This window comes from Bos javanicus, chromosome 21, assembly GCF_032452875.1.
Source record: "Bos javanicus breed banteng chromosome 21, ARS-OSU_banteng_1.0, whole genome shotgun sequence".
In the NCBI taxonomy this organism is placed as follows: Eukaryota; Metazoa; Chordata; class Mammalia; order Artiodactyla; family Bovidae; genus Bos; species Bos javanicus.
In genome coordinates, this window is record NC_083888.1 from 23,228,068 (window position 1) to 23,255,113 (window position 27,046).

At 44.2% G+C, this 27,046-nt stretch overlaps 1 protein-coding gene across 1 annotated transcript; it reads left to right on the forward strand.

The window, feature by feature from the left end:
* The first annotated feature begins 4,351 nt into the window (after positions 1-4,351).
* Positions 4,352-4,555, forward strand: LOC133234003 (NADH dehydrogenase [ubiquinone] 1 beta subcomplex subunit 1-like). Its single transcript, XM_061394161.1, has one exon. It carries the CDS (start codon positions 4,379-4,381, stop codon positions 4,553-4,555), a length of 177 nt encoding a protein of 58 aa, XP_061250145.1. The 5' UTR covers positions 4,352-4,378.
* Positions 4,556-27,046: the final 22,491 nt, after the last annotated feature.

The following is a 27,046-nucleotide window of genomic DNA, read 5'->3' on the forward strand; positions in this document are numbered from 1 at the left end:
TAAAGAAGCCTGAGCCCCAACGAACTGATGCTTTCAAACTGTGGTGCTGGAGGACTCTTTTGAGTCCTTGGACTGGCAAGGAGATCAAACCAGTCAAGGAAATCAGTCCTGAATATTCATTGGAAGGACTGATGCTGGAGCTGAAGCTCCAATACTTCGGTCACATGATATGAAGAGATGACTCATTGGGAAAAAACTTGATGCTTGGAAGGAGTGAGGGCAGGAGGAGAAGGGGGTGTCAGAGGATGAGGTGGTTGGATAGCATCACTGACTCAATGGACATGAATTTGAGCAAAGTCCAGGAGATAGTGTAGGACAGGGAAGCCTGGCATACTGCAACCCATTGCAGTATGGGTTGCAGAGAGTTGGGCCTGACTTAGCAACTTAACAACAACAAGAGGGAAGAGAAACAGAAATAAAATGAAAAGAAAAAGAAGAAAACAAAAGCACTTATCATACATAAATCCTTTGCTGACTTCTATTTGTATCTCATTGTTCATAATTCTATCCCATAGCCATTTCTATGTTTCAATGCCAACTGGAAAAATGAATATTTTATCTGGGTATATCTCAAAGCTAGCATTCTGCTAGTGAGATAAAAAAGAGAGAGTGGAAACAGGGTAGACAACGAGAGGTGTCTGCCACATATATAAAATTTCCAATGAAGAGTTCACAAGACAACATGTTTAACTGTAGCTATCTATAGCTTTAGGCAGGGATTCTGATCAAAGTGTTTCCATTTGATATCAAATATCTAGCTATATTAAAACCATCTAAAATATGTTCACATTCAACAGATGTTTGGCATGCTGAAACCCCAGTCTCTGGCTGCTGATGTCAACCAGTGAGTGTGTGTGCTAAGTCACTCAGTCTTGTCTGACTCTTTGCGACCTCATGGACTGTAGCCTGCCAGGCTTCTCTGTCCATGGGATTTCCCAGGCAAGAATACTGGAGTGGGTTGCCATGCTCTCCAGGGGATCTTCCCTACCCAAGGATCGAACCCACATCTCTATTGTCTTCTGCATTGGCAGATGGGTGCTTTACCACTAGCACAACCTGGAGAGCCTGATGTTAACCTAGCCATCCTTAAAACAATGGTTCCGAGAGTTACAGAATTAAAATGAAATACAAAGCTCTCCCTTTATTAGAGCCAGTAAATTGTGTCCAAACATGGAAAGAATGTATGGAATGATCTATAAAAAAAAAGGCAAATAATTTTATGTGTGATATAGTAAGAATTGTTCTGAACTAGAGGCCAAAGCTGACATACTTGCAAGTGGAAGACGGATTCATTAATTACTTTTGAAACCCCAGGGTTAGTCATTCTTGCCCAATTCTACACATCTTGGGACTCTAAACTGCCAGAACTCAAGGTTTGGAATTTTCAGATCCATATGGAAGCTGACTGAAAAGCCAACCCTCTCCAAGGATGAGGTTTGGCTGACTGGATATACTGTGCCTTTACAAAGTTATTTTATTTTGTTATGTCCAGATTGCATTGAGACTCTGCAGTTCTGATTGCATCTGAAGTTCATGCAGCTGGCATTCATTTCCAGCTACTAAATCAAATAATGCCATTACCCACTACCTTTCTTTCTATGAGAACAGAAGTGAATATGTTTAGATGAAATGAAATTTTTTTATGGGTCTGGGAGAAGCAAACTCACTTTTATTGCATATCTACGATGAACTAGATCCTGTGCTAAACTCTCTGCATATTTGCAAAGTAAAATGATACCTTACTGTGTAAATCCTCTGGGAAGTGAACTTTTGTATGACAAGGTCAGTCATGCTGAAAAGGTCTAAATGTCAACCTAAGAAGTTGAGCTGTATTGCAATCCATCTGAACAGAAGTTCTGTGTTATCGTCGTGATTAGAAGAGGTCAATACTGTTGAAAAATCTTTGTGGTGAGCCCAGTTCAGCTTTTTCTCTTCAGATTTTTCTGGTTTTTTTCCTTCATGGTGAATTTTATGAAGTTTCTTCTCCACTTCCTTCTAACTGGTCCAAACTGGGAAGATAGTATATGTTGTTTTCTTGACAAATTACAGTTACATGTGAGAGTGTGTTGGGGTGGGTACCAATTTAGTTTGCTATTTCTTTTTTTCTTAGATTTAATTTTTTTAAATTGGAGAATAATTGCTTTACAGTGCTGTGTCAGTTTCTGCTGTACAATGTTACTCATTCATAAGTATAGACATATCTCCTCCCTCTTGAGCCTCCCTCCTACCACACCCCAGGACCACCCCTGTAGTCATCACAGAGCACCAGGCTGAGTTCCCTGTGCTATACAGCAGCTTCCCACTAGCTATATGTTCTACACACAGTAGTATATTTATGTCAAATCTAATCTCCCAATTCATCCCACCCCTCTATTCCCCTCTCCATGTCCACATGTCCATTGACTGTTTGATATTTCTAAATGTTTTTAATCCCTACTTGTGGGATAAAGACTTTGTCCCCATTTTAAATGTTCAGTCCAAAGGCACTAGGTCAGAAAATTTGACCAGCAAGTTTTGGAAAACATTCTAAGTACACGAAAGTCCTATGTAATATAAGGTATTTCAGAGCAGAGAAAACAATGGATATCTGCCCCAATTGATTTTACTGACCTAGCAAAACCCTTGTAACAAAATCAGACAAGGATAACTAAAAAAGGAAGATTGTAAATCATTCCCCTTACAACTATAAATAGTCTAAAGAAAATGTTACCAAACCAAATGCAATAGCAGATTTGAAGTAAGGCTCATGATGGCTCAAGAAATTCAGCCCATCCCAGTAGAAAGTGGCCCAGGTCGCTACAGGCCCTTGGAAAAGCCGACTAGGGACTTTTACACCTCTGGGTAGGCTAGGATCTGCGGACCCTGACCAGCAGGAAGAAACTTCAGAAGAGAACTTTGGCCCCTTACCCCTTAAGAACAAGGATGTAGAGTCTCTCATGGGGAATGAGACAGGCTGGAACCTGGAACCCTTTGCTGCAAAGTTTGCACCTGGACATACTTCTCCTATAGCACCAAAATACATGAGACTGTATGGGACTGTAGCTGTGTGTATGTGCAGCTGGGGCAAATTCTGGACCCTATTGACTCTGTAGGGAATACCAGATCATGTGACCTGCCTCCTGAGAAATCTGTATGCAGGTCAAGAAGCAATAGTTAGAACTGGACATGGAAAAACAGACTGGTTCCAAATCGGGAGAGCTGTATATTGTCACCCTGCTTATTTAACTTATATGCAAAGCACATCATGCAAAATGCCAGGCTGGATGAAGCACAAGCTGGAATCAAGATTGTCGGGAGAAATAGCAATAACTTCAGATATGCAGATGATACCACCCTTATGGCAGAAAGTGAAGAAAAACTAAAGAGCCTCTGGATGAAAGTGAAAGAGGAGAGTGAAAAAGTTGGCTTAAAACTCAACATTCAGAAAAATAAGATCATGGCATCCAGTCCCATCACTTCATGGCAAATACATGGGGAAACAATGGAAACAGTGAGAGACTTTATTTTGGGGGGCTCCAAAATCATTGCAGGTGGTGACTGCAGCCATAAAATTAAAAGATGCTTGCTCCTTGGAAGAAAAGCTATGACCAGTCCATGGGGTTGCGAAGAGTCTGACATGACTTAGTGACTGAACACCAACACTGAGTGCTGCAGGGGAAAGGGAGAGGATTCTGTGGACAATGGGCAACAGCAAGGTCTTCTCTACTGTTCTGAGTCATTCAGTTCTGACTTTGAAACTTCATAGACCCCTGCAAAACAATGGCCTTTCAGTAATTAGGCCTATTCTCCTCACAGGACAATTAATACATTTGCTTCCAAAGATTCTAACCCTGAATCTATATGCCTCGTGACTTTAGTCATTCCAACCACACTTGCTACTCCCCTTAATGGACTCTGGCAAATGCAATTTTCTCCAATTTTTTCACCTGTTGCATGGTTGCATTAGTTTTCCATGGCTGCATCACAAACGACCGCATATTCAAAGCTTGAACAGTATGTGTTCACTACTCAGAGTTTTCTGTAGGCTAGAATCCAGAAACAGCATAATGAGATTCTCTACTTCAGGGTCTCTTCAGGTAGAAAACCTGGTGTAGGTCAAGACTAGGGTCTCACTGGAGGCTTGCCTGGGGAAAGATCCAGTTCAAAGCTCCCTTGGGTTGTTGCAGAATTTATCTCCTATAGGACTGAGCTCCCTGCTTTCTTGCTAGCTGTCAGCCTTGAGTCTTTTTCAGGTTATAGAGGCTGCTCAAAGTTCTTCATCATGTGGTCCCTCTCCATAGCCCAACTGACACCATGGCAGCTCACTTATTCAGAAATAGCCTTGGAGGCCACTGTCCTTGGGTGTGGGGTCATTGTTGTTTCTGAGGTTGCAGCGTTCATGATGAACTTACTTCAGATTATGTGTGACCACTGGGTACATAGTCATGTAGCTGTTGGACTTGTCTTTAGATGTTATCTAGACAGAAAGAATGATGGAAAGCTAACTGCCTTCAGGAACAAGAATCTGTTATATAAAAGGAAATTGAAATCTAGTGAAGAAGTCACCCGGATGTAAAGGCTGTGGCTGAATTACAGAATGTATTGTTGTGGATTAGTTGGCAAGTCATGTCCAACTCTTTGTGACCCCTTGGACTGCAGGGTGCCAGGCTTCTTTGTCCTCCATTGTCTCCGGAATTTGCTCAAATTCATGTCCATTGAGTTGGTGATTTCATCCAACCACTCATCCTCCATTGCCCCCTTCTCCTCCTGCCTTCAGTCTTTCCTAGCATCAGGGTCTTTTCCAATGAGCCAACTCTTCGCATCAGGTGGCCAAATATTGGGGCTTCAGCATCAGTCTTTCTAATGAATATTCAGAGTTGATTTCCTTTAGGATTGGCAGGTTTGATCTCCTTGCTGTCCAAGGGACTTTCAAGAGTCTTCTCCAGCACCACAATTCGAAAGCATCAAATTCTTTGATGCTCAGCCATTTATATGGTCCAACAGAATGTTTGCACTTTTTAAATTATAAGAGAAATAGAAACACATTCATTAAAAAAAATGGCAGTGGAGAATCACTCTTGAATATATTTGTACATGCACACATATATACACACAGTAGCGTGATGACAGATGTTACCATCTCACCACTTTGATCATAGTTTTCTTTTTTTAAAGTCTTTACTGAGTTTGTTACAATATTGCTTCTGTTTTACCTTTTGGTTTTTGGCCATAAGGCATGTGGTATCTCAGTTCCCTGACCAGGGGAACCCTGATTGAACCTGCACCCCTGCATTGGAAAGCAAAGTCTTAACCACTAGACCACAATGGAAGTACCCACCATAGTCTTTATTTTATATTAGTTTGAGGCAAGTCACAGGTTTCACCCACATTCAAGGGGTGATGATCAAGACTTGAACATAAACCCTTCAGTGACTACAGCTGCCCAGGGGGTCTATCTATCCCAGTGGTGGATTTTTGTACCATTTATGCATCAGTGCCCTATGAACCAGCTGACTGGTCTACTTCTTCATCTAGTTCTGGAGATGATGAAAGTCAGGACTAAATTACTCCCTCTCCCTAAATTCATGACAACTTCTTTCACTTCTTAGAAGATTAATGTGTTCACTTAAAAATGAGAATGGATTTTCAGTTTTACATAATTTAAGTGTTTAAGTAAAGACAAGTATTTGAGCTTTATTTCTTGACCTTTGCTTCTGAGCAATCGCTATTAATATTTATCTGCAAGTCAGCTCAGCTCTGCTTTTGCCAGTTTCCATTGAAGGGCAAAACTCATTCATCTCAGGGCATTTGATACGCTTGCAAATGAAATCGCTAGAAATGCAGTGTGAAGTGGTAAGCCATCCATTAGACCTCCATTTTACTTAAAATAACAGGCTGTAAAGTATCATGCTTCAATTTAAAGAAATAATGGCTACAAACAACAGCCCTGATAGCTAGCCTTACAGAAATGAATGAGTGTACACCCATGATATTGGCACCTTCTCAAGAGAAGAAAGTTTTTCAATGAGGAGGCAGGATGACTAATGTTTCCACTGGTAAAAGATTATTTTTTCCATAGAAAGAAAAGGCTCTCAACGGAGATCAGGAGATTGAAATTGAAGAAAATGAAATGAATAAACATGGAAAGGATATCTGGGGTCAGAAAGAATAAATCCATCCCCCAAATCACACATACCCTCAAAGATAGAAATGGGACACCCCATAGAACACATCTTATTTATCCAAAGGAGACAAAGGCCGGGTCAGGGAAGCTAATAGGGGACTTATTAACATAGCACAGAGAGACCTCATGGCAGTGCCCTTTTTCATGTCTTTGGGGTGGTTGGTTTCTAGAATGGGGGTGGCATTGCCCCCTTCTCTAATTGTGGCATTTCTATTTTACACAGCAGACCCATTCCTTGGATTTCAGGAAGGAGAGTCGTGTCAATAGCTGTTTGCCCACATCCATCTACTCCCTAAAGTCACTCATGACATTGACCCTCTCTTTATTTGCTGCCAAATGGCTACCCCCTCAAGTCCTTTCCTCTCTCAGTTACAAGGAAATTTTGGGGGTAGCTCTGACGGGGACACTGGCCATTTCACACGGGTGAACCATAGTCTGGTTGGAATTTCTCAAAAGGTTGGAAAAAATGCCAGTCAAGAAGGTCCTCAATGTGTCTCTACAGTTATGGTACTCTTTCCTATTTTTCAAATTTTAAGTGAATTTTTCACTCCTTTATAAGTTTGGTCTGGCTTCCCCAGTGGCTCAGTGGTAAAGAATCCACCTGCCAACACAGGAGATGCAAGTTCAATCCCTGGGTCAGGAAGATCCCCTGGAGAAGGAAACGGTAACCCACTTCAGTATTCTTGCCTGGGAAATCTCATGGACAGAGGAGCCCAGCAGGCTTACAGTCCGAGGGGTCACAAGAGTCGGACGTGACTTGGCAACTAAACAACACAGCTTGGTTTTTCAAAGGGGAAGATGAGAGGGTAAGACATTAAAGATTATTTCAGATCAAATCCTTTATTTCCTTTCCTCATAGCTCATTCATTACTCCTTTGCTTTTGTAGAGTTTATTTTCTTTGTGCTATGGTAAACAATGAAAGCATCTCAGGATTTTTTATTTTTTTTCCTGATTATAGATTTGGCCCTCTTCCATGGGGTTTCATATGTAATGTTCTTTTCATAATTGTTTATAACATGTGTGTGATTTCCTCTTAATGTACCATACCTTTTTGACTTTAAAAGGGCCATTTTCTCATATTTTAACATTTTCAAAATTGGATTGTGACAGAGAGTAAATGTGAAGAAATAAATTAACATCTTTTCAATATAACTGTGGATACATAGGAACTATTAAATCATTCTTTGTGTGTATTTATATATTCAGAATATCTTAGAATTAAAATAATTTACATGCTTAATAGGCTAAAAATTGAGGTATGGAAGGAAGAGGAGTAGGAAGATTAGAAAAAAAACCAACATCTAATCCAATCTGTTGCTTTCACTGATTATAAAACTGAGATCATTTTAGAGGAAATTACTGGTCACAAATTTTTAGGCCAAAATCTTAGAGGGGGCTTCCCTGGTGGCTCAGTAGTGAATAATCTACCTGCCAATGCAGAAGACATGGGTTCGATCCTTAATCCGGGAAGATCCCATATGACAGCAACTACTCTCGTGCACCACAACTACTGCACTTGTCCTCTGGAGCCTGGGAGCTACAACTACTGAGCCCATGTGCAGCATCTCCTGAGGCCTGTGCACCCTAGGGCCCATGTTCCATGTTCCACAATGAGAGGGGCCACTACACTGAGCAGCCCGAGCACCGAGCCTGGACAGTAGACCCTGTTCGCTGCAGCTGGAGAGGGGCCCGTGCAGGGGCAAAGACCCAGCACAGCCAATAAACAAATTTTAGGGGCAAACTGTCTGTGGAGTGTGTCCTCTGAAATGAATGGCCTTCCAGATAATCCACCAGGACCAGGGCTCTTCACTGAATGTCTTTAAACTGGTGCAAAATTCTAAAAATAGCTCCTCAGCAGACTTCCCAGGATGTCTGGAACAACCCTTATTCATTTCTTTAGACTAAAACACTGGACAATTCTAAGAGACTAGCCTCCTGAGAACATTAGCATCCTAACCTGTCACCTACTTTAAAACCTGGACCTCAGTGTCCTTTTTTTTTTTTTTTTTACTGTGCTATGTCTTTGTTGCTCTGCAGGCTTTCTCTAGTTGCAGCAACTGGGTGCTACTCTCCAGTTGCAGTGCTCAGGCTTCTCGTTGCAGTGGCATCTCTTATTGCAGAGCACAAGCTCTAGGATGTGCGGGCTTCAGTAGTTGCGGCTCCTGGGCTGTAGAGCACAGGCTCAATTGTTGTGGCACACGGACTTACTTGCTCCAAGGCATGTGGGATCTTCCGGGATCAGGGATCAAACCAGTGTCCCTTGCATTGCAAGGCAGATTTTTAACTACTGGACCACCAAGGAAGCCCTGGTGGTTCTGATACAATCATATCAATGTATTTACAAGATTTGATTGCAGGTTACTTTTAAGCACCCAGATGGCATAGCACACAGAAAGATTAATTTTGAAGAGGAGGGAATGATAGGTAGGAAAAGTCCATTGCATATGAGTGCACCCATGCACAGCATCCGTTGATGGGACTGACTGTGAGCAGGGGAGGGAAAGGTGAACAGGCCATGGATGCCAGGGTTTAGCCAGGTCACATGGTTGCTGAGGCTGGGACCAGGCCAGGGCTGAGGGTTTGGCCCCTGCAGAGTCAGGCTCCACTGCACACTGTGCATGTGACCAGCCTGGAGTTGTCTCTAACCCCTTGCTCTGTTTTCCAAATCTGTAAAAAAACACAAAAACAAAAAAACCTTCTTGACCAAATGACAATTTGTTGACCTTTGAAATAATCTGAGCTGGGAGCATTTAAAAGGAAATCTATCATGAATTACCTTGCTGGGATGATATCTAAATGTTTTTGCCAATTTCACATCTGGAAATTAATAATAAAAATAAGAACATAAACATAAGAGATTTATTTAAAATTATAATTTTTGACTTGGTCAAGTCTTGATTTTATTGCTTATTTTACAGCAGGAGAATTGAAAAATAAACATGATCATAAACGTGTATTTTTAAAATGACAAAATATTAAAATCACGTGTTGATGAACACTTTTAGAAAAGTAATCAAATGCAGCTGTTGTTTTGTGTGTTTAGCAGCAGAATTCTTTTATTCAGATGAAGTCTTATGGGAAAGCCGGTATGTAAAAGAGCAATGAGTGGAACTTGATCAGTTGCATGTAGAATTGGGTACCAAGAGGCAGCTCATCTGGGCCACGTATCAGTTAGCTTTTGCAGCAATAGAACTGTATAACAAAGAACGTCCCAATTTATAAAAAAAATTAAAAATTATTTTTAATTTTTTCTTGGCTGCACTGCACAGCATTTGGGATCTTAGTTCCCTGACCAGGGATTGAATCTGTGCTCCCTGCAGTAGAAGCCAGGTGTCTTAACCACTGGACCACCAGGGAAGCCCCAACCTCAAATTCTTAGTGGCTTACAGCTACAAATATTTCTTTCTTGTTCACAGGTCTGTGCAATGGCTTTCATGGCTCTGTTCTAAGTTAGGGAATTGGTTTAGAATTTTGCTCCATATGAATTCTCATTGTAGGACCAGACTGAAGGACAATTTCCTATCTAGAACTCGTTGGTCTCATGGCAGAGAACGGGGATGCAAGTGGTTAAAATGGAAACATGAGATACCACTCGAAAGCTCTGCTTAGTACTGGCACATAGCCACACCCACACAAATTCCACTGGGCAAAGCAAATCGTATGGCCATAGCCAATATCAGTGGAGTGGAAAAGTAAACTCCTGTGGAAAGGTGGGAAGAGCAGTTGCTGAACTAAAATTTTATGCACTTGATATGTCCTGAGTGTTGTGTCCCCCTAAAATTCACACGTTGAAACCTATCTCCAAAACTGATGCTATTAAGAGGTGGGGCTTCAGGGAGGTGATTAGTCACAACAATCTATTTTGGTTTCTAAATGATGAACATCCTTTTAGTAATATTTTCTGACGGGAAAAGAATGTTAAATACGTATTTTTGTTGTTGTTTAGCTGCTAAGTTGTATCAGACTCTTTGCGACCCCATGGATGGCAGCACTCCGGCTTCTCTGTCCTTCACTATTTCCCAGAGTTTGCTCAAACTCAAGGCCATTGAGTCGGTGATGCCATCCAACCATCTCATTCTCTGTCCCCCTCTTCTCCTCCTGCCCTCAATCTTTCCCAGCATCAACTGCCACTAATTAATATTTTAGGGATAATACTAATGATGTCTCACTTGAAATAAACTGTCTTCTCATCCAAAAAAAAAAATGAGAGAGAAAGAGAAAGAGAAACCCCAGAGAGCTCTCTCATCCCTTCCATGATGCAAGGACATAAGCAGGAGTCTGTGACCCAGAAGAGGGCCCTCACCCAACCATGCTGCACCCTGATCCCAGACTCTTCCAGCCTCTAGAACTGTGAGAAATAAATCTGTTTAGCAGACAATTCCTCTCTGCTAAATGGTAATGCTCTAAACTGCTTAAATATATCTTCTAAATACTTAAAAATTTGAGACTTGAGGCAAAACTTATAATTATAGAGGATGCAGTGAGACCATTAATTAACTTGTACCTAGAGTGGATTCAGCCCACTAATTCATATCTTCTGCTTTTGTAGATGTCAAAAGCATCTTGGCAAATATTTGCTGCCAACCGCAATCACTGGTCTTGGTCCTAAGGCCCCTTAGGATGGAAGACTGGATGAGATTTGGGAGGAAACAGAGTGCTTTAATTTTGTACTTGTCATTGATTTTCATTTCATGTTTTCAAATTTGTTTTATTTTTATTTAAATTTGTATTGGAATATAGCTGATTAACAATGTTGTGAAAGTTTCAGGTGGAGAGCAAGGGACTCAGTCATACATATACATGTAGCCATTCTTCCCCAATCTCTCCTCCCATCCAGTCTGTCACATAACAATGAGCAGAGTGCCCCGTACTGTACAGTAGGTCCTTGCTGGTTATCCATTTTAAATATAGCAGTGTTTACATGTCCATCCCAAACTCCCTAACTATTCCTTCCCCTCACCCTCCGCTCTGCACCATGATCATAAATTCATTTTCTAAGTCTGTGAGTCTGTTTCTATTTTGTAAGTAACTTTATTTGTATCATTTCCTTTTAGATTATGCATACAAGTGACATCTTTCTGTCTGAGTTCCTTCACTCAATATGAGCAATCTCTAGGTCCTCAGCAGTCTCTAGGTCCATCCATGTTGAGGCAAACAGCATTATTCCATTCTTTTTAATGGCTGAGTGTTCCATTGTATAGATGTACCACTTGTTTATCTTAACCTGGGACATTCTCCTGATGAAGACAAAGAGCCCACCATGGAGTTGTCCTATAAGAATGACATATAAGTCCCATCAAGCTCAGGAGGAGCCGTAGACAAATACGATGGAAGGAAAAAACAGCCAGTTTGTATTTTTCAAGATTCCCCCAGATTTTTATGCTTATACAGTTAGCAAACACTTTGGGAAGATTCTTAAACTTTTCTTTTTGCCACTGATGGTCATCACACCAGCCTGCAGATTATAGAGCAAAGAGATTTCCTGAATCCTTAGCTCCTTCATTATCAAAAAATATATATATTTATTTATTTTTGGCTGTGCTGTCTTCACTGCTGCTCTTTGGCTTTCTCTGTGCAGCGGCTCCTCTCCTGTTGCGGCACTTGGGCTTTAGGATGCAAGGGCTCAGCATTTGTGGCTTGCAGGCTCCAGACAGCAGTCACAGTAGTTGTGACGCTCAGTCTTAGCTGTCACAAAGCATGTGAGATATTTCTAAACCAGAGATTGAACCCAATGCAATGTCCCTTGCATCGCAAGGTGTATTCTTAACCCTTAGGACCACCAGGGACGCCCAAGTAGCCCTTCCTTTAGAAGCAAGAGTGCTGGAAGATCAGTATTGTTTACCAGTTGGCAAAAGACTTAAGCATGGCTTTCACCTCTCCTGTTATTAAACAGCAGAGAGCAGCAGTCCCAGACTTCCTTCATCCTTAAGAAGTGAGCTTCTGTGTTTTGGGTAGAGAAATCTGTCAGCTGATGGATGGATGGTTCTTTGGTGCCTGTAAACCCATGGTCCCAGGAGAGCATCTTTGTGAGGATGTTGACATTTCTGTGTTCTTTCTTCTCTAGAGGCAGATTGGCAGCACCTTCACCCTGAGAGCTTCCTTGATGGCTTAGAGGGTAAAGAATCTGCTTGCAGGAGATGTGGATTCAATCCTTGGGTTGGGAAGATCCCCTGGAGAAGGGAACAGCAACCCACTCCAGCATTCTTGACTGGGAAATCCCATGGACAGAGGAGCCTACCAGGCTGCAGCCCATGGGGTTGGAAAGAGTTGGACACAACTGAGCAACTAAGACTTTTACCCTCCTCACCTGGTGTTCCTGTGATCTGAAGATCTTGCAAACATTCAGGGAAGAAACTTTAACCCAGAGTGGAAGTGTGTATCTTGCCAGAGAGATGAGTGGGCAGGGGAGGAACCTGACAGCAAAAAAATCAGGGCCAGAACACGTGACTCTTCCGGTGCCTTCTTTCTGGAGTGTGAAATGCACAAAGAGAGAAACCTCAGCTTTTGGAAAACTAACCTAACATTCTCCTGAGTAGATTTCACTGCCAATAAACCAACACTAACCTGGAAGCAACCAAGTTAATGATCTAGCTGAATGTCCATTCATCAAAAATCAAACCTTAATGATCTAGATCAATGCAACCAAGTAGAATGCTCTAATGTCTAGGTATTTGCAACCTTTTGTGTCCCTTAAATTTTACCTGTCTAAGACTTGAGCAAAACTTAGATTATGTGAAACATTAGCTTTGCTTTAGAATTAATTTGTGAACCCCATTTCATTTCTGTATCTCTTTTTAAAAATAGTTATTTGCTTATTTATTTATTTGGCTACACTTGATCTTAGTTGCAGCATGTGGGGTGGGCTCCCTGCATTGGAAGTGCAGAGTTTTACCACACTGGACCATGAGGGAAGTTCCTCTGTATCTCTTTCAGTGAAAAAGACAATAGTTATTATAATCCAGCATACCCTTTGAAATCTAAGTGTAGCATTTTAGATCTAAAAAGCTGAATATTACTCAGTCATAAAAAGGAAAGAAACTGCACCTTGTGCAGAGACATGGATGAACTTAGGGACCGTCATACAGAATGAAGTAAGTCAGAAAGAGAGAAACAAATATTGTCTATTAACACATATATGTGGAATCTAGAAAAATAGTAAAGATGAACCTATTTGCAGAGCAGAAATAGAGACCCAGACACAAAGAACAAACATAAAAACATCAAGGGGGGGAAGAGGGTTGGCATGAATTGGGAGATTGGGAACGACATATATATGTATACTACTCTGTATAAAATAGATAACATGAGAACCTACTGTGTACCACAGGGAGAAGAAAAAGAAGGTATAGTCTATTTGTAGGGCATATATTAACCTTAAGAATGCATTCCAATACACATTAGCTGCAGAAAAATACTGTTTTATTTCACTTGTATAAGGTACCTAGGGCTTCCTTGGTAGCTCAGCTGGTTAAGAATCCATCTGCAATGCAGGAGACTTGAGTTTGATCCCTGGGATGGGAAGATCCCTGTAGGCGAGTATGGCAACCCACTCCAGTACTCTTGTTTGGAGAATTCCATGGACAGAGGAACCTCCTGGGCTACAGTTCATCTGGTCACAGAGTCAGACACAACTGATCAACTTTCTCTTTCACATACAAGGTACCTAGAATATTGAAATTCATAGAGTCAGAAAGTACATTGGTAGATGTCAGGGCCTGGGGGTGGGATTGCGGGTTGGGGAGGGTGATTGGGGAATTAGTGTTCAATGGGGGCAGACTTGCAGTTTAGTTTCAGTTCAGCCCTACACCTGAAAGTAAATGAATTCTGCTACTAACTCAAATGAACTCAGAAGATAAGTTTCGGTCCTGACCAAGATCTGTTGAGACCCTGAGCAGCAGAACCAACTAACCCATGCTATAAACTCACAGTTGGTGCAATAATAAATTTGTGCTGTTTCTAGCCAAGCTATGGTAATTCGTTACAGAGCATGGAAAACAAATACACTTAGATCAACCCTGGAACCCGGGCAAGAATGGACTTAGAAAAGTCTCTGTACTGACAACCTAGTTTCTTCCTGGCTAATTCCAGGAAGACCTCAGCTATCCTCCAAGAGGGAGACAAAGCAACACACAACCCCCATCAGAACCCTTGAGAAGGAGTCCACTGAGCTGGGTTCCTACACTCAGTGGGGATGAGCACAGCCAGATCCAAATGGGGCTTGTAGCTTTATTCTCACAAGTTTAGGGCAGAAATCACAACACTGACAGCCCAGGGCCCCAAACATCCCACAGATGTGGTTTGCTCAAATGCTTAAGAAAACTTAGGATTTGTTGCCAATATATAAAAAAATTCCCAGGTGGCGCCAGTGGTAAAGAATCTGCCTATCAATGCAGGAGACACAAGAGACAAGGGTTCGATCCCTGGGTCGGAAGATCCCCTGGGGAAGGAAATGGTAACACACTCCAGTATTCTTGCCTGGGAAATCCCATGGACAGAGGAGCCTGCCGGACTATAGTCCACAGGGTCACAAAAAGTCTGATGCAACTGAGCATGCATGCATGTAAAAATCCAGATATTTTATACAGAGATTAGAATTTCTGGCTTTTCTTGAAAACTTGGGAGATATGACAACATGAGTCCCATGGGGACTGAGCAGCAGTGCCTTTTTCAACTGGGACAGTCGTGGCAGACCCCGTGGCTCCAAACTGTCTTGCACCTGGGCTGTTTCACTCGTTAGCTTTAAATGTCAGGTCCTAGGAGACTGCTGGTTTGGCCCACGCTTAGGGCCATGTCCTTGTAAGGATCAAGTTGGCAGTTCAGCACAGAGAATGCAGGAAGCATCCCTAGGTATGGGCAGGGTCGGCAGCCTTTCTTCCAGCGGTGCTGTGGTGTCGTGGTCTCAGCTTTTTGCTGCTCTGGCAGGGGAAGCAGGAGAGGGAAGGGGAGGAGAAGATGGGAGGTGTTGGCTGCTTGCCAGGCAACTCCAGCGTCTCGGAGCAGGTAGGAAGACACAAAAAAATGAGCGGCTGCAGCCAAGCTTGGCTGGAAGACTGAACAAAGAACAAACTGCTGGCGACTCCCGCCTGGAGCTCTCAGCTTGCCAGCAGCCAGGGGCCCTCGGGAAGGCAGGCTGCGACCCCCACACCTGATTGCCATTCATTTCCAGCCAGGCAGCTCTTAGCAACGGCTACTGGAGCTGCACGTCAGCTAGAAACGCATGGTCCCCATGAGCCCGACCAAGCAGAGAAGGGAAGGCAGAGCAGAGAGGAAGGCTTCCCTGGCTTGGCGGTGCACGCAGCATCTTCAGCACCAGGCAGGAGATCCGCTTTTCACTGATGAGCATCCCTGAGCTCGGGCAGCCTCTCACTATCATGAACCAACCCGCTGGGCAAAGCTCCCAGGAGGCGAGCTGTCTGGCATCCAGGGTGCATTGATAAAACGCAACCCTTGTTCTTTGGCTCACTTAGTCTCACACACTCCAGATGGCCTTTGTCTGGGTCCTCTCAGCCTGGGCCAGTGCGGAGAGAGAGATGGGCAGCCCACCAGCTGCCAGGCATTGCGGAGATGGAGGCTGAGGCAGAAGCAGAGGCGCCAGTTGGTGGAAGGGGCAGAAACCACACTACTCAGCTTCCCAGGAGGGAAAGGTAAGGGGGGTGGGGGGCACATAGGCCTGGATGCTGGACTGCCTGCTGTTAAAGCCCTTTCCCGAATTTCATGAGGACTTGAGAGAGCAGGTTCCCTTTCCCCATTCCTCACCCCACCAGTGTCTTCTCGCTCCATCAGCAGCAAACGCATCCTCTTACATTCCACCACTGGACTGGGGAACAATGGCTACTTGGGAGGAGGATTAACAGGGTGTGATGGGGGTGCTATGCCTTCTTGTCAGGCAAAGATGCCCATCCCTGCTCTGCAGAAAGAGCCCCACCCAGTGCTATGCAATTAGGGATAACGATGTTCTTCTGTTCATCCCACCCTGGCCTCGCCCTTGGGCATCTCCTCAGGGCCCTGGTCTAGGTTTACGCACAGGGCGAAGTTGTCCTGTAGACATTCTGGCCCAGAGCCAAGTCCTCATCTGTAAAGTAAAGGGGGTGCCCACAGGTGTGATGCGAGCAATCTCTGAGTCTGCAGGTCACCCCTGAGGGCCTCACCCCCAACCCCAATTGCTGGCACTGGCCATACTTTTGTGTCTTCCCGTGGTCTCATTTGCATTCAGCAACTGGCAGGTTCTTAAGTCAATGTAGGCGGGCTCAGAACCGAGCCAGTGTCCTAACATGAAGTCAGTGCCAGCACTGATACAGCCTGGACATCAGCAAGGATGAAAGCCTTCTGTTGGGTAAGGAAACGCATATGAAAGCAATCCTGAGACTGTAAAGCACAATTTGTTGTTGTCGTTCAGTCGCTAAGTTGTGTCTGACTGTTTGTGACCCCATGGCCTGCAGCATGCCAGGCTTCCTTGTATTTCACCATCTCCTGGAGCTTGTTCAAATTCATTCCCATTGAATCAGTGATGCCATCCAACCATCTTGTCCTCTGTCATCCTCTTCTCCTTCTGCCCTCAATCTTTCCCAGCATCAGGGTCTTTTACAATTAGTTGGATTTTTGCATCTGGTGGCCAAAGTATCAGAGCTTCAGCTTCAGCATCAGTCCCTCTGATGAATATTCAGGACTGACTTCCTTTAGGATTAACTGGTTGGATCTCCTCACAGTCCAATACAAATGCCCAAAGTGGTCACTGGTAGTCCTACCATTTCAACACTAGAACCCTAAATGTAATTATGCATTCTCCTGTTTGTTTGCAGCTGACTTCATACATAGAAAGTCATATATACTCTGCATTCCTTTGTACAGGCTTCTGCTGTCTCATTTGGTTGGAGACTAGCTCTTCAGGAGACAGTGGCACTTGTCTCAGGATACCAGATGAGAATGCAGCCTGCAGGGTTTTGCCACTTGCCTCTAGGCATCCAGGGGTGGTGTGAGGCTTCTTGTACTTCCCAGGGACTACCTTATATCTTAAACAGCCTAGGACTGGCTCAGTCCCCTGTGCTGGGCAAGAGGTCCTCCCCTGGGTTTTTTCCCCACTGGTGGGTTCTTTGATTCTCATTAAAGAGCTTTGCCAGCTCAGATGATGAAGAATCTGCTTGCAATACTGGAGACCCGGGTTCGATTCCTGGGTTGGGAAGATCCCCTAGAGAAGGGAATGGCAACCCACTCCAGTATTCTTGCCTGGAGAATTCCCATGGACAGAGGAGCCTGGTAGAAAGTGTCAAATACAACTGAGCTACTAATACTAGCACATATCACTAGAACAAGAGCTGTGCCTTTTTGATGTGTACATCGGCAAGGAGTAATTAACAGGGAAACACCTTCAGTGTATTCCTCCTCCCTGTTTCAGTTCAGTTCAGTTCAGTCACTCAGTCGTGTCTGACTCTTTGCAATCCCATGAACCCCAGCATGCCAGGCCTCCCTGTCCATCACCAACTCCCGGAGTCCACCCAAACCCATGTCCATTGAGTTGGTGATGCCATCCAACCATCTCATCCTCTGTCGTCCCCTTCTCCTCCTGTCCTCAATCTTTCCCAGCATCAGGGTCTTTTCAAATGAGTCAGCTCTTTGCATCAGGTGGCCAAAGTATTGGAGCTTCAGCTTCAACATCAGTCCTTGCAATGAATACCCGGGACTGATCTCCTTTAGGATGGACTGATTGGCTCTCTTTGCAGTTCAAGGGACTCTCAAGAGTCTTCTCCAACATCACAGTTCAAAAGCATCAATTCTTCAGTGCTCAGCTTTCTTTATAGTCCAATTCTCACATCCATACATGACCACTGGAAAAACCATAGCCTTGACTAGAAGCCCTGGTTTAGGGAACTGCACATGACTCACCAATGCCCCTCCCCACTGGTGTCTTCCCCATCTCCAGGTGAATGGCTCCCTTTCCTTGGTGCTAAAATGGCTTAAGTGCCTCTGCACTAGCTTTTTCTCCTGATCCAAGACTCCTTTTGTTATGGCTGAATGAACAAACATAGAACCTGCCGGAATCAGTGGCTAAGAGCTTTACATTTAAGGGGAAAACAAATCTTCCAACAAAACTGCTTTTATAAGATGCTGCAAATTAGAATGTGATGTCTGTCTTGGAATGGCTGGTCAGGATGTGTGTCACAGCTCTGTAGAGAAGCTGCAATTTGTTTCTTTCCAAGTCTTCCTTTTCTCTTGTTTTCTACTTTCACAGTAAAGGTACTGCCAGAAAAATTTCTTGTCTCAAGGACATACAAATTACCTCTTCTCTGAGTCATGCATTTATTCTTGATTCATTCAGTAAACACTGATTGATTTCCATTGATTGGGGATAAGGATACACCAACTGAGGCATTATTTATAAAAAAAAAAACAAAACAAAAAACTCCCAAATCTTGCTTTTGTATTACAGTACAATTAAAAAACATCTTTCAAGGACGGGGGACAATACAGAAAATGACTTGTAGAGCCAATACTCAAGTCTGCAGACCTTGCGTAACTTGTGATTTGAATAAAAGCATTGAACAAATGTTCGCATGGTTTGGAATGATTTTTTTTTTTCCCAATATTGAACAATAAGCTGATTATTTCACATTTTGAAAAGTCAGTTGCTTGATTTTTTTTTTTTTTTTTAATCTGAAAAAGAGAACCTGGAAAGGAATACAAATTCCTTCCTGGAAAACACGTATCCCTTCATGCCCTCCACCCCTGATAAATAGCACGCGCATACAGCGATTAGCCAACTGCAGCCCCAGGCATGAGCGCCACATCTGTTACTGAGACGCTGGAAAGGCAGTGGAAAGCAGCCTGGCTGCCTGCCAAGCCTCAGAATCCAGATTTTTGCTGACAAGGCTGTCAATAAATGGGCAGATGGCATCAGCTCCGCTGGCAGGAAGGTTCAGTTCACCCAACACGGGACGTTATCACAAATTCGTGGTGCACTGGGCTGAGCCCTTTGTGGGGCCATTAAAACCATTCCTGGAAGGAGGAGAGAGAGCAGGACAGACCAAGAATTCAGGAGGCACTGGCTTCATTTAATGAGATTAACTGAACCGCCCACAATCCGAAGGCCAAATAAGATTATCCCTGGTGACCGTGCAAGAGATGCGGAGGGGGAAGGGTGCCTCATTCACACACTGCATTTTATGCCATTTAAACACAAGGATTTGATCCTTAGTGGCTGTGTGTCCCTCTGTGAAGAGAACTTGACCTGAAATAAACACTTGCTAGGAAGGCGCTGCTTGTCTGCTTTATAAGCATATGTGCTTGCCAGCTTGTCTCATAAGAAATGTGTGCATATCCTGAGCCTGGAGCCGGCAGCTCTAGATGAAAAACCGCTGATGTGAGCTCTCTTTCATATCTAAGCCCCAGAATAAATAGCACAGGGAACCTTCAGAGAGGTCCCTCAGAGAGGTCCCCAGAGGGTGACCTGGGGACAATGCCCTTTCCTGTAGGTTGTTGTTGTTTAGCCACCAAGTCTCGTCCAACTCTTTTGTAACCCCATGGACTGTTAGCCCAGGTGGTGCTAGTGGTAAAGAGCCTGTCTGCCAATGCAGGAGATGTAAGAGACCCTGGTTCAGTCCCTGGGTAGGAAAGATCACCTGGAGGAGGAAATAGTCCAGTATTCTTGCCTGGAGAATTCCATGGACAGAGGAGCCTGGTGAGCTGTAGTCCATGGGGTCACAAAGAGCCAGACTTGACTGAGCGACTGAGCACACGTTCACACAACCTTTTACGTTGCTGATTCTCCCACTTTCTTCCAGCTATTCTTGCACATCAGATTTAAATAATTAAGTCTCACCTCCATGAAAAGCTTTTTATTTTAGGTTCTCATTATCTGATGAGAATATACATCTATCCAACACTGGGCCTGGAAAAAGAGGAATAGAAGCCAGGCTTAAAATTGTCAATCAAATCTGAGTTGTAAACAGGATTTAGGGGGTTAAAAGGAAATGAAGGTGGTTTCAGAATCTATGGGTTTGAGGGTTTGAGATCCAGCTACAGATGGTTTCTTTCTCATTTCTCCTCTTGGTTGCCTTGGATTGCTAGGAGAAGAGAGAGAATCCACTCCCAGTTTTAAGGGTGTAGCTGCCCCTTTTAGGCAGCATTCAGATAAACTCCTGATCTGCCTGCCTCTCTGTCAAGAAGATAGGTTGAATTGTGCCCTCCCCCCTACCCCTCCTCCCCTGCCATTCATATAGGAAGTCCTAACCCTCTAGACCTCAGAGTGTGATCTTCTTTGGATATAGGTCATGACAGATTCAGTTAGTTAAGACAGGGTCATGCAGAAGTTTGTTGGGTTCCTCATCCAACTTGACTGGTGTCCTTATAAAAAGAGGACATTTGAACACAGACATGAACCCAGGGAGAAGACCATGTGAAGACAAAAGCAGAGCTCAGGGTGATGTGTCTACTAGCTGAGGAACACCAGCAAAACCGCCAGAAAAGATTGCCAAAGATGGACAGCAAGCCACCGGAAGCTGGGAGAAAGACATGGAAATTCAATTCTTCCTCACTGCCATCAGAAGGAACCAACTCTGCCAACACCTGGATCTTAGGCTTCTAGTGGCTACTGAAGTACTCAGTTTGCCTTTGTTACGCAGCCCTAGCAAACTAGTACAGTCAGGTAGCTAGGAAATGAAGTCAAGGGAAGCAAGATAATCTTTCTTACTGGATTCATCCTCTACCCACCTCCCAGGCCAACATGGTTATTCCTAAAGAGCATTCAACTCTCTGCTCCATTTGGGCAGCCAAAGCTGCCCCTTGAGTGTGTGTGCTAAGTTGCTTCAGTTGTGTCCCACTCTTTGTGATCCTATGGACTGTAGCCCTCCAGGCTCCTCTGTCCATGGGATTCTCCAGACAAGAACAATGGAGTGGGTTGCCATTCCCTTGTCCAGGGTATCTTCCCAATCCAGGGATTGAACCTGGGTCTCCTACATTGCAGGCAGATTCTTTACCATCTGAGTCACCAGAGAAGACACTCCATCCTCTTTCTAACAAGTAAAAGGAAGGAAGCTAGCTGCTATATGAAAAGTCTCATTTTTTTTATTGGCCCATTCAAGGTTTCCAGGGATATCTGCTACACAGTTGGTTGGCAAACTCTTAAAAACATCATGACAGGGTGGCAGATGAAGGGGTGTGGCTGTTTACCTTTGTTCTTCTACTCCATACCTTGGAGACCAGGAGTTTTGACACCCCTTGTAAGTAGGGCTAATTCAGTTGTGCTCACCTCTGCATAGCATTAGCAACATCTGGGAACTTAAACAAAACACTAGGATCTGGGGCTCCATCCCAGAATCTCTGGTCAGGGATGCTTGAGCATCAACCTCAGGCAATCCCAATATATAGCCAGGGCTGAGCCCCGTTGGACCAGAAGGAAGGGCAATGAGGCCTGTAAGGAGAGACTTGTAGGAGAGAGTGGGGATCTGCAGAATTTTGTGATCATGCTATGGAGGCAATGCTGAGACCCTGAAGAATTTTAATCTGGGAAGTAATGTCAGACTGCCATTTTAGCAGTGATAAAGGATGTTTTGGAAAAAGGAGCTAAGGGAGACATGAAGACAGTCAGAGGCTCTTGTGTGGTCCAGGTGAGTGGTGGCAAGGATCTTAATGGAAGTGGTGGAGACGGGTTGTAATGGTGGGGATTTAAATGATACATACGTGGTAATTTGGATGGCAATTTAGACAATTAGATTTGGGCATTGAGAGGGAGGGAGGAGTCAATAGTGAAACCCACTGGGTGTGTGGAGGCAACCTTTACTGGACAGGAAACCCAGAAAGCAACCCCCTGAATTCTGGTCCAGACATGCTGGGACGGGCACTTTAGGGTGAGTTGTACTTTTATAAGTTGTCACTGTTTCTCAAGAGCAGATTAAGAAAGAAGGGGTCATTGACCAAACTTAGGGACCACCAGGCTTAAAGGGAATAGGAAAAGGAGGCTAACAGAGCAAAGAACATCATACCAAGGACAAATGATCACGCACAGCCCTGCTTTGATGGGTCTCGGCTCTTATAAAACTTCACTCCTCGACATGACCCGCAAGACCTTCAGGATCCATGCTTTCCTCTTTGAGACAGGCTGGGTGGGACCTGAGACCCTTCACTGCAGTGCTTGCACCTGGACACAGCTCTTCTAGAGCAACAAGATACAAAGAAACTGTATGCGACTAAAAATAACTGTATGCAGTGCAGTTGATAAATTCTGGACCAAAAGATACAAAAAGACAACAACGACAAAAAATCAACTCAACTGCCATTTCTAAAGAGCTGGGAGCAAAAAGCGGTGTCGGGAGGGAAAGCAGGGTACTACACATGTCCCCTGCACACAATGCCACTCAAGGGATCGGCAGACCACCTAAGCCACCTCGCCAGGCCAACCCCTGGACACACCCCTACCCTCACACCCATATAAGGAACAAGCTCACCTCCCGCCTTGGGGAGGGAACAAGCAGGGGAACCTGCTGTTTGTTCTTACCTCGCCATACCACCAGCTGAAGCACGGACCCCAGTAAAGCCTTGCCTGAATTTCTTGTCTGTCCCCCAGTCAATAGAAATTGACTGGGGAAGGCTCAGAACCCTGGTTGGTATCACCTTTTCTAATTCCGTAAACTCATCAGCTGCTCCTCTGCACCCCACCCCCTCACCAAGCCCCTTTCCCTCTCCCAGCCTCATGAAACCATTCTCTGCTCCCCTGACACTCAGACCTCTTGCCTGATGCTCTCCATGCCCCTCATGAATCCTTTTTAATGTCCTTGATCTTAGAACTCTACTCATCCTGCAAGACACAGCTTCTCTGATCTTCAACTCAGAATCAGGGCTTCCCAAGACCCTTCCATCCACATGATGAAGCATCTGTAAAGTCACGTAATTAATGGGCTAGCTTTTCGTTCCCGAGACTGTGAATTCTTCAAGGGCTGGAACTTGAATCTGACTCATCTCCACTTGCGCTGTGCCAGAGGTGGCTCCTGGCACAGGGTAGTTAGCTCCTTCATCAATGTTTACAGTCCACATGATTAAATCAATGAAAGCCTATCACAAAATCAAAGCCTTGCTTTTCAGTGGGTAGAACCACACCATTTCTCACCTGAACCAGGCGGTGGAAGCCAGTGTACTTAAGCTTGTAAAGAGAGGAGGGTGGCAGGGTTTAATGTAATCAAGGGTTAGATGATCTACCAACATCTTTCCAATTTCCTCTCCAGAAATCATCACCTTCCAAATGGCTGCTCAGAATAGGCGAACAAAGGAAGTATTTTTCTTCGATCATTCATGACACATTTAAGGATAAAAAAAGAGCAAGTTCCTCTAATATCTCTTTAATCCCTACCTGAAGTAGCCCGAGGGAATGAATATCTGATTCTGAGTCTTCCTGCCTGAAAAGAACAATGCTTAAAACTTGCAAATGTCAGAAGATGCTAAGGCTGGTGGCACTGATCTATAGAAAGGAACTATAAACAGGAATACCTGAACTCCACATCAAAGCAAATCACCATTCCTCTTTTCAACAGCAATTAACACAGCCATTTTATGATTGTTTAGGTGGAGTCAGCTCAACTCTCTCCATTAAAAAAACGCATTAATTTTATCTTACAGAAAATCCTGGCAGAAATATAAACTCCTCATCCTCTTCCTTTCCATGAAAGTGAAAGTGAAGTCACTCAGTCGTGTCCGACTCTTTGTGACCCCGTGGACTGTAGCCTACCAGGCTCCTCTGTCCATGGGATTTTCTAGAATCAAAACTATCTTTCAATGGATAACCAACAAGGACCTACTACTGTATACCACATGGAACTCTACTCAATGGATACATGTATATTTATGACTGAGTCCCTTTGCTATTCACCTGAAACTACCTCAACATTGTTAAGTGGTTATGTGCTAAGTCACTTCAGTCCATAGACTTCTCCAGGCAAGAATACCGGAGTGGGTGTAGCGGGTAGCCATTCCCTTCTCCAGGGGACCTTCCCCACCCAGGGACTGAACCTGGGTCTCCTGCATTGCAGGCAGATTCTTTACTGTCTGAGTCCTAGGGAAGCCCTACAATAGGGATGATCTTAAATGTACCCACTTCATGGATTATCTCCTGGTGCTGTAAAGAGGATGAAAAGAGTTGATATGAATAAGTGTTTGGAACATGAACGACCACAGAGGAAGTGCTGTGAGTTTGGTTATTGCTGTTCTGAAGGGAGGGGGCAGGTTATCATAGTTTCCAGCTCCATGGTCATAGCTGACCACCGTCAGGGTGGGCACATGACTTACGCAGCTAATTAGGGTCTACCCTTTGGGGTTTTCTCCATGGACCTGGGTAGGAAGAATCAGTTCCTCTGCAGTGCCCCATTCTCAGGGGTGAGGTGCAGGAGCTTCTTCTGGGTGGGCTGAGGGGTTCTTTCCTTTTTTTTTTTAAGTCTTTATTGAATTTGTTACAATATTGCTTCAGTTTTACATTTTGGTTTTTTGTCTATGAGGTACTTAGCTCCTCAATAAGGGATTGAACCCTCACCCTGTAGTGGAAAGGCGAAGTCTTAATCACTGTATGGCCAGGGAAGTCCCAGGGTTTGCGTTTATTAACTCATGTAATCCTCACAAGCGGAGAAGGCAATGGCACCCCACTCCAGTACTCTTGCCTGGAAAGTCCCATGGATGGAGGAGCCTGGTGGGCTGCAGTCCATGGGGTCAAGAAGAGTTGGACACGACTGACCGACTTCCCTTTCACTTTTCACTTTCACGCATTGGAGAAGGAAATGGCAACCCACTTCAGTGTTCTTGCCTGGAGAATCCCAGGGACAGGGGAGCCTGGTGGGCTGCCGTCTATGGGGTCGCACAGAGTTGGACACGACTGAAGTGACTTAGCAGCAGCAATCTTCACAAGAAGTGGATGAGTGAAGTGTAATAACTGTACCCAGTTTGCAGGTGAGGAGACTGAGGCACAAAGAGCATGTGGAGGTGAAATCTCTTAGTATCATCCTGCTGTGTGTCGTGTGAGCCTCTGATGTCACAGAAGCTGGCAGGACCCTAAGCCCAGGCGGAAGGGGGAGGAGTGGGTAGGGGGCCCGGCGGTCCCTCCAGTTCTGTCCATCATGGGGCCAGCTCTTCACATGAGACCATTCAGAAAGGATGTGTGTTCATCTCCGCAGCAGGCTTAGGCCTTTCCCCAGCCATGGACACAGCTTTGTAGAAACACACTGATGTCCTAGTTCTCTTTGCCAGCTAATGATAAGGTCAGAGCAAATGTGGTCGGATAATGATTCCTAGTCAATACTACACAGCGGTCACGTTCTACCGCCCCTAATGCTTCCTTCAAGATCAATCCCATTGGCATTAATAGAATGTTCTCATTAAGAATATATGAGACGTGCTGAGTGGCATATGAATGGAAAATAAACATTAAGAGATGAAGTCAGTCACTGTGCTGAATCCATTCTTCATTGACTTTTCTTTTTCTCCAAACTCTCAGGCCCCCACCTCGGATCATCACTAACTTGTTACCACTGATCCATACAGGATCGCTGCCTGAATGACAGCTCCACGTAGCAGGACGGACACTAGGCCTGGAGTGGAGTCCTGGCTGTGCCACCCGGGGCAGGTGTCTTAACGTCTCTGAGCCTCACGCTGCTTCTGTCTGAAATGCATGCAATTAAAAATCTCCTGACTGCCATTCAGGTCTCTATGAGCCCCAGAGGAGGGCACAGATGGCTCATCTCTACCACCACCCTTACTAATGATTAGATTTTTGCAAGTGACATGCCTGTGCAAACCTCAGTCTCCTTAACAGGCAAATGTGGATGGCAATCATGGGGTTGATGAGGGTAAGCAGGAAGGAATAGATGGACACAGTCTGCAAACTAGGATGTGCTGTACATGCATAATAGATGCCTCCTGCCTCCTGGTTATTTCACAAGTTAAATAAAAGAACTAGAGTTTCACTGAAGCTGAGTAGGATCATCCGACTGGTTCTGGCCAATGAGATGTGTGTAGGAGTGACTTGTTGCATTTTGGGGCCAAGGAAGTAGAAACCCAAAGCCTGATTCTCCAGTCTTGCTTCCCTCCTGCAGCCACCAAGATGACCCCGTGGTCCAGACAAAGTACTGTTGTCTCCATTAGCTCAGCTCCCTGAACAGCTGAGTAGAACAGAGCCCCTGCCAACTTGTGCTGCAAAAGTATGAACGAGGAATAACCTTTGTTTTATCAAGTCGCCGAGAATCCAGAGTTCATTTATTGCTACAGTAAAACTTACCTGGGCTTCCCAGGTGGCTCAGTGGTAAAGAATCCACCTGCTAATGCAGGAGACTCAGGTTGGATCCCTGGGTCAGGAAGATCCCCTGGAGGAGGAAATGACAACTCACTCCAGTATTCTTGCCTGGAGAATTTCATGGACAGAGGAGCCTGAAGGGCTGCAGTTCATGAGGTTACCAAAGAGTCAGACACGACTGAACGACTAAACAGCAACAATAAAACTTAGCTAACATGAGTAATATGCTATTTTTAAAATAAAATCACAACAAAAGATGCATGTGAATGTGTGTGTTTTTAGTGAAATATTTGGAAATTTATATTCCAAAGTCTAAATTATGACTTTCTCTGGGTGATGTATTTTCATCTTTGTAATTCAATCTGTACTTTTTTCCCCTGAACTTTCTGCAATAAACATGTTATTACTTTCACAATCAGAAACATTGAAGCTGTTTTCATTTTGACAAATAAAAGACACATTGATACTATCTCAGAGAGGATTATCCGGTCATGTGTGTCTGCTCACATTCAGCTATTACTAGGGGAAGGCAATAATCCTCTAAGGATGCCTTTCTCAATAAACAAGCATATCATGTTTGGGTAAGAGCATGTTTTCCTTCAGGACCAGTACTGGGAGGGTTCAG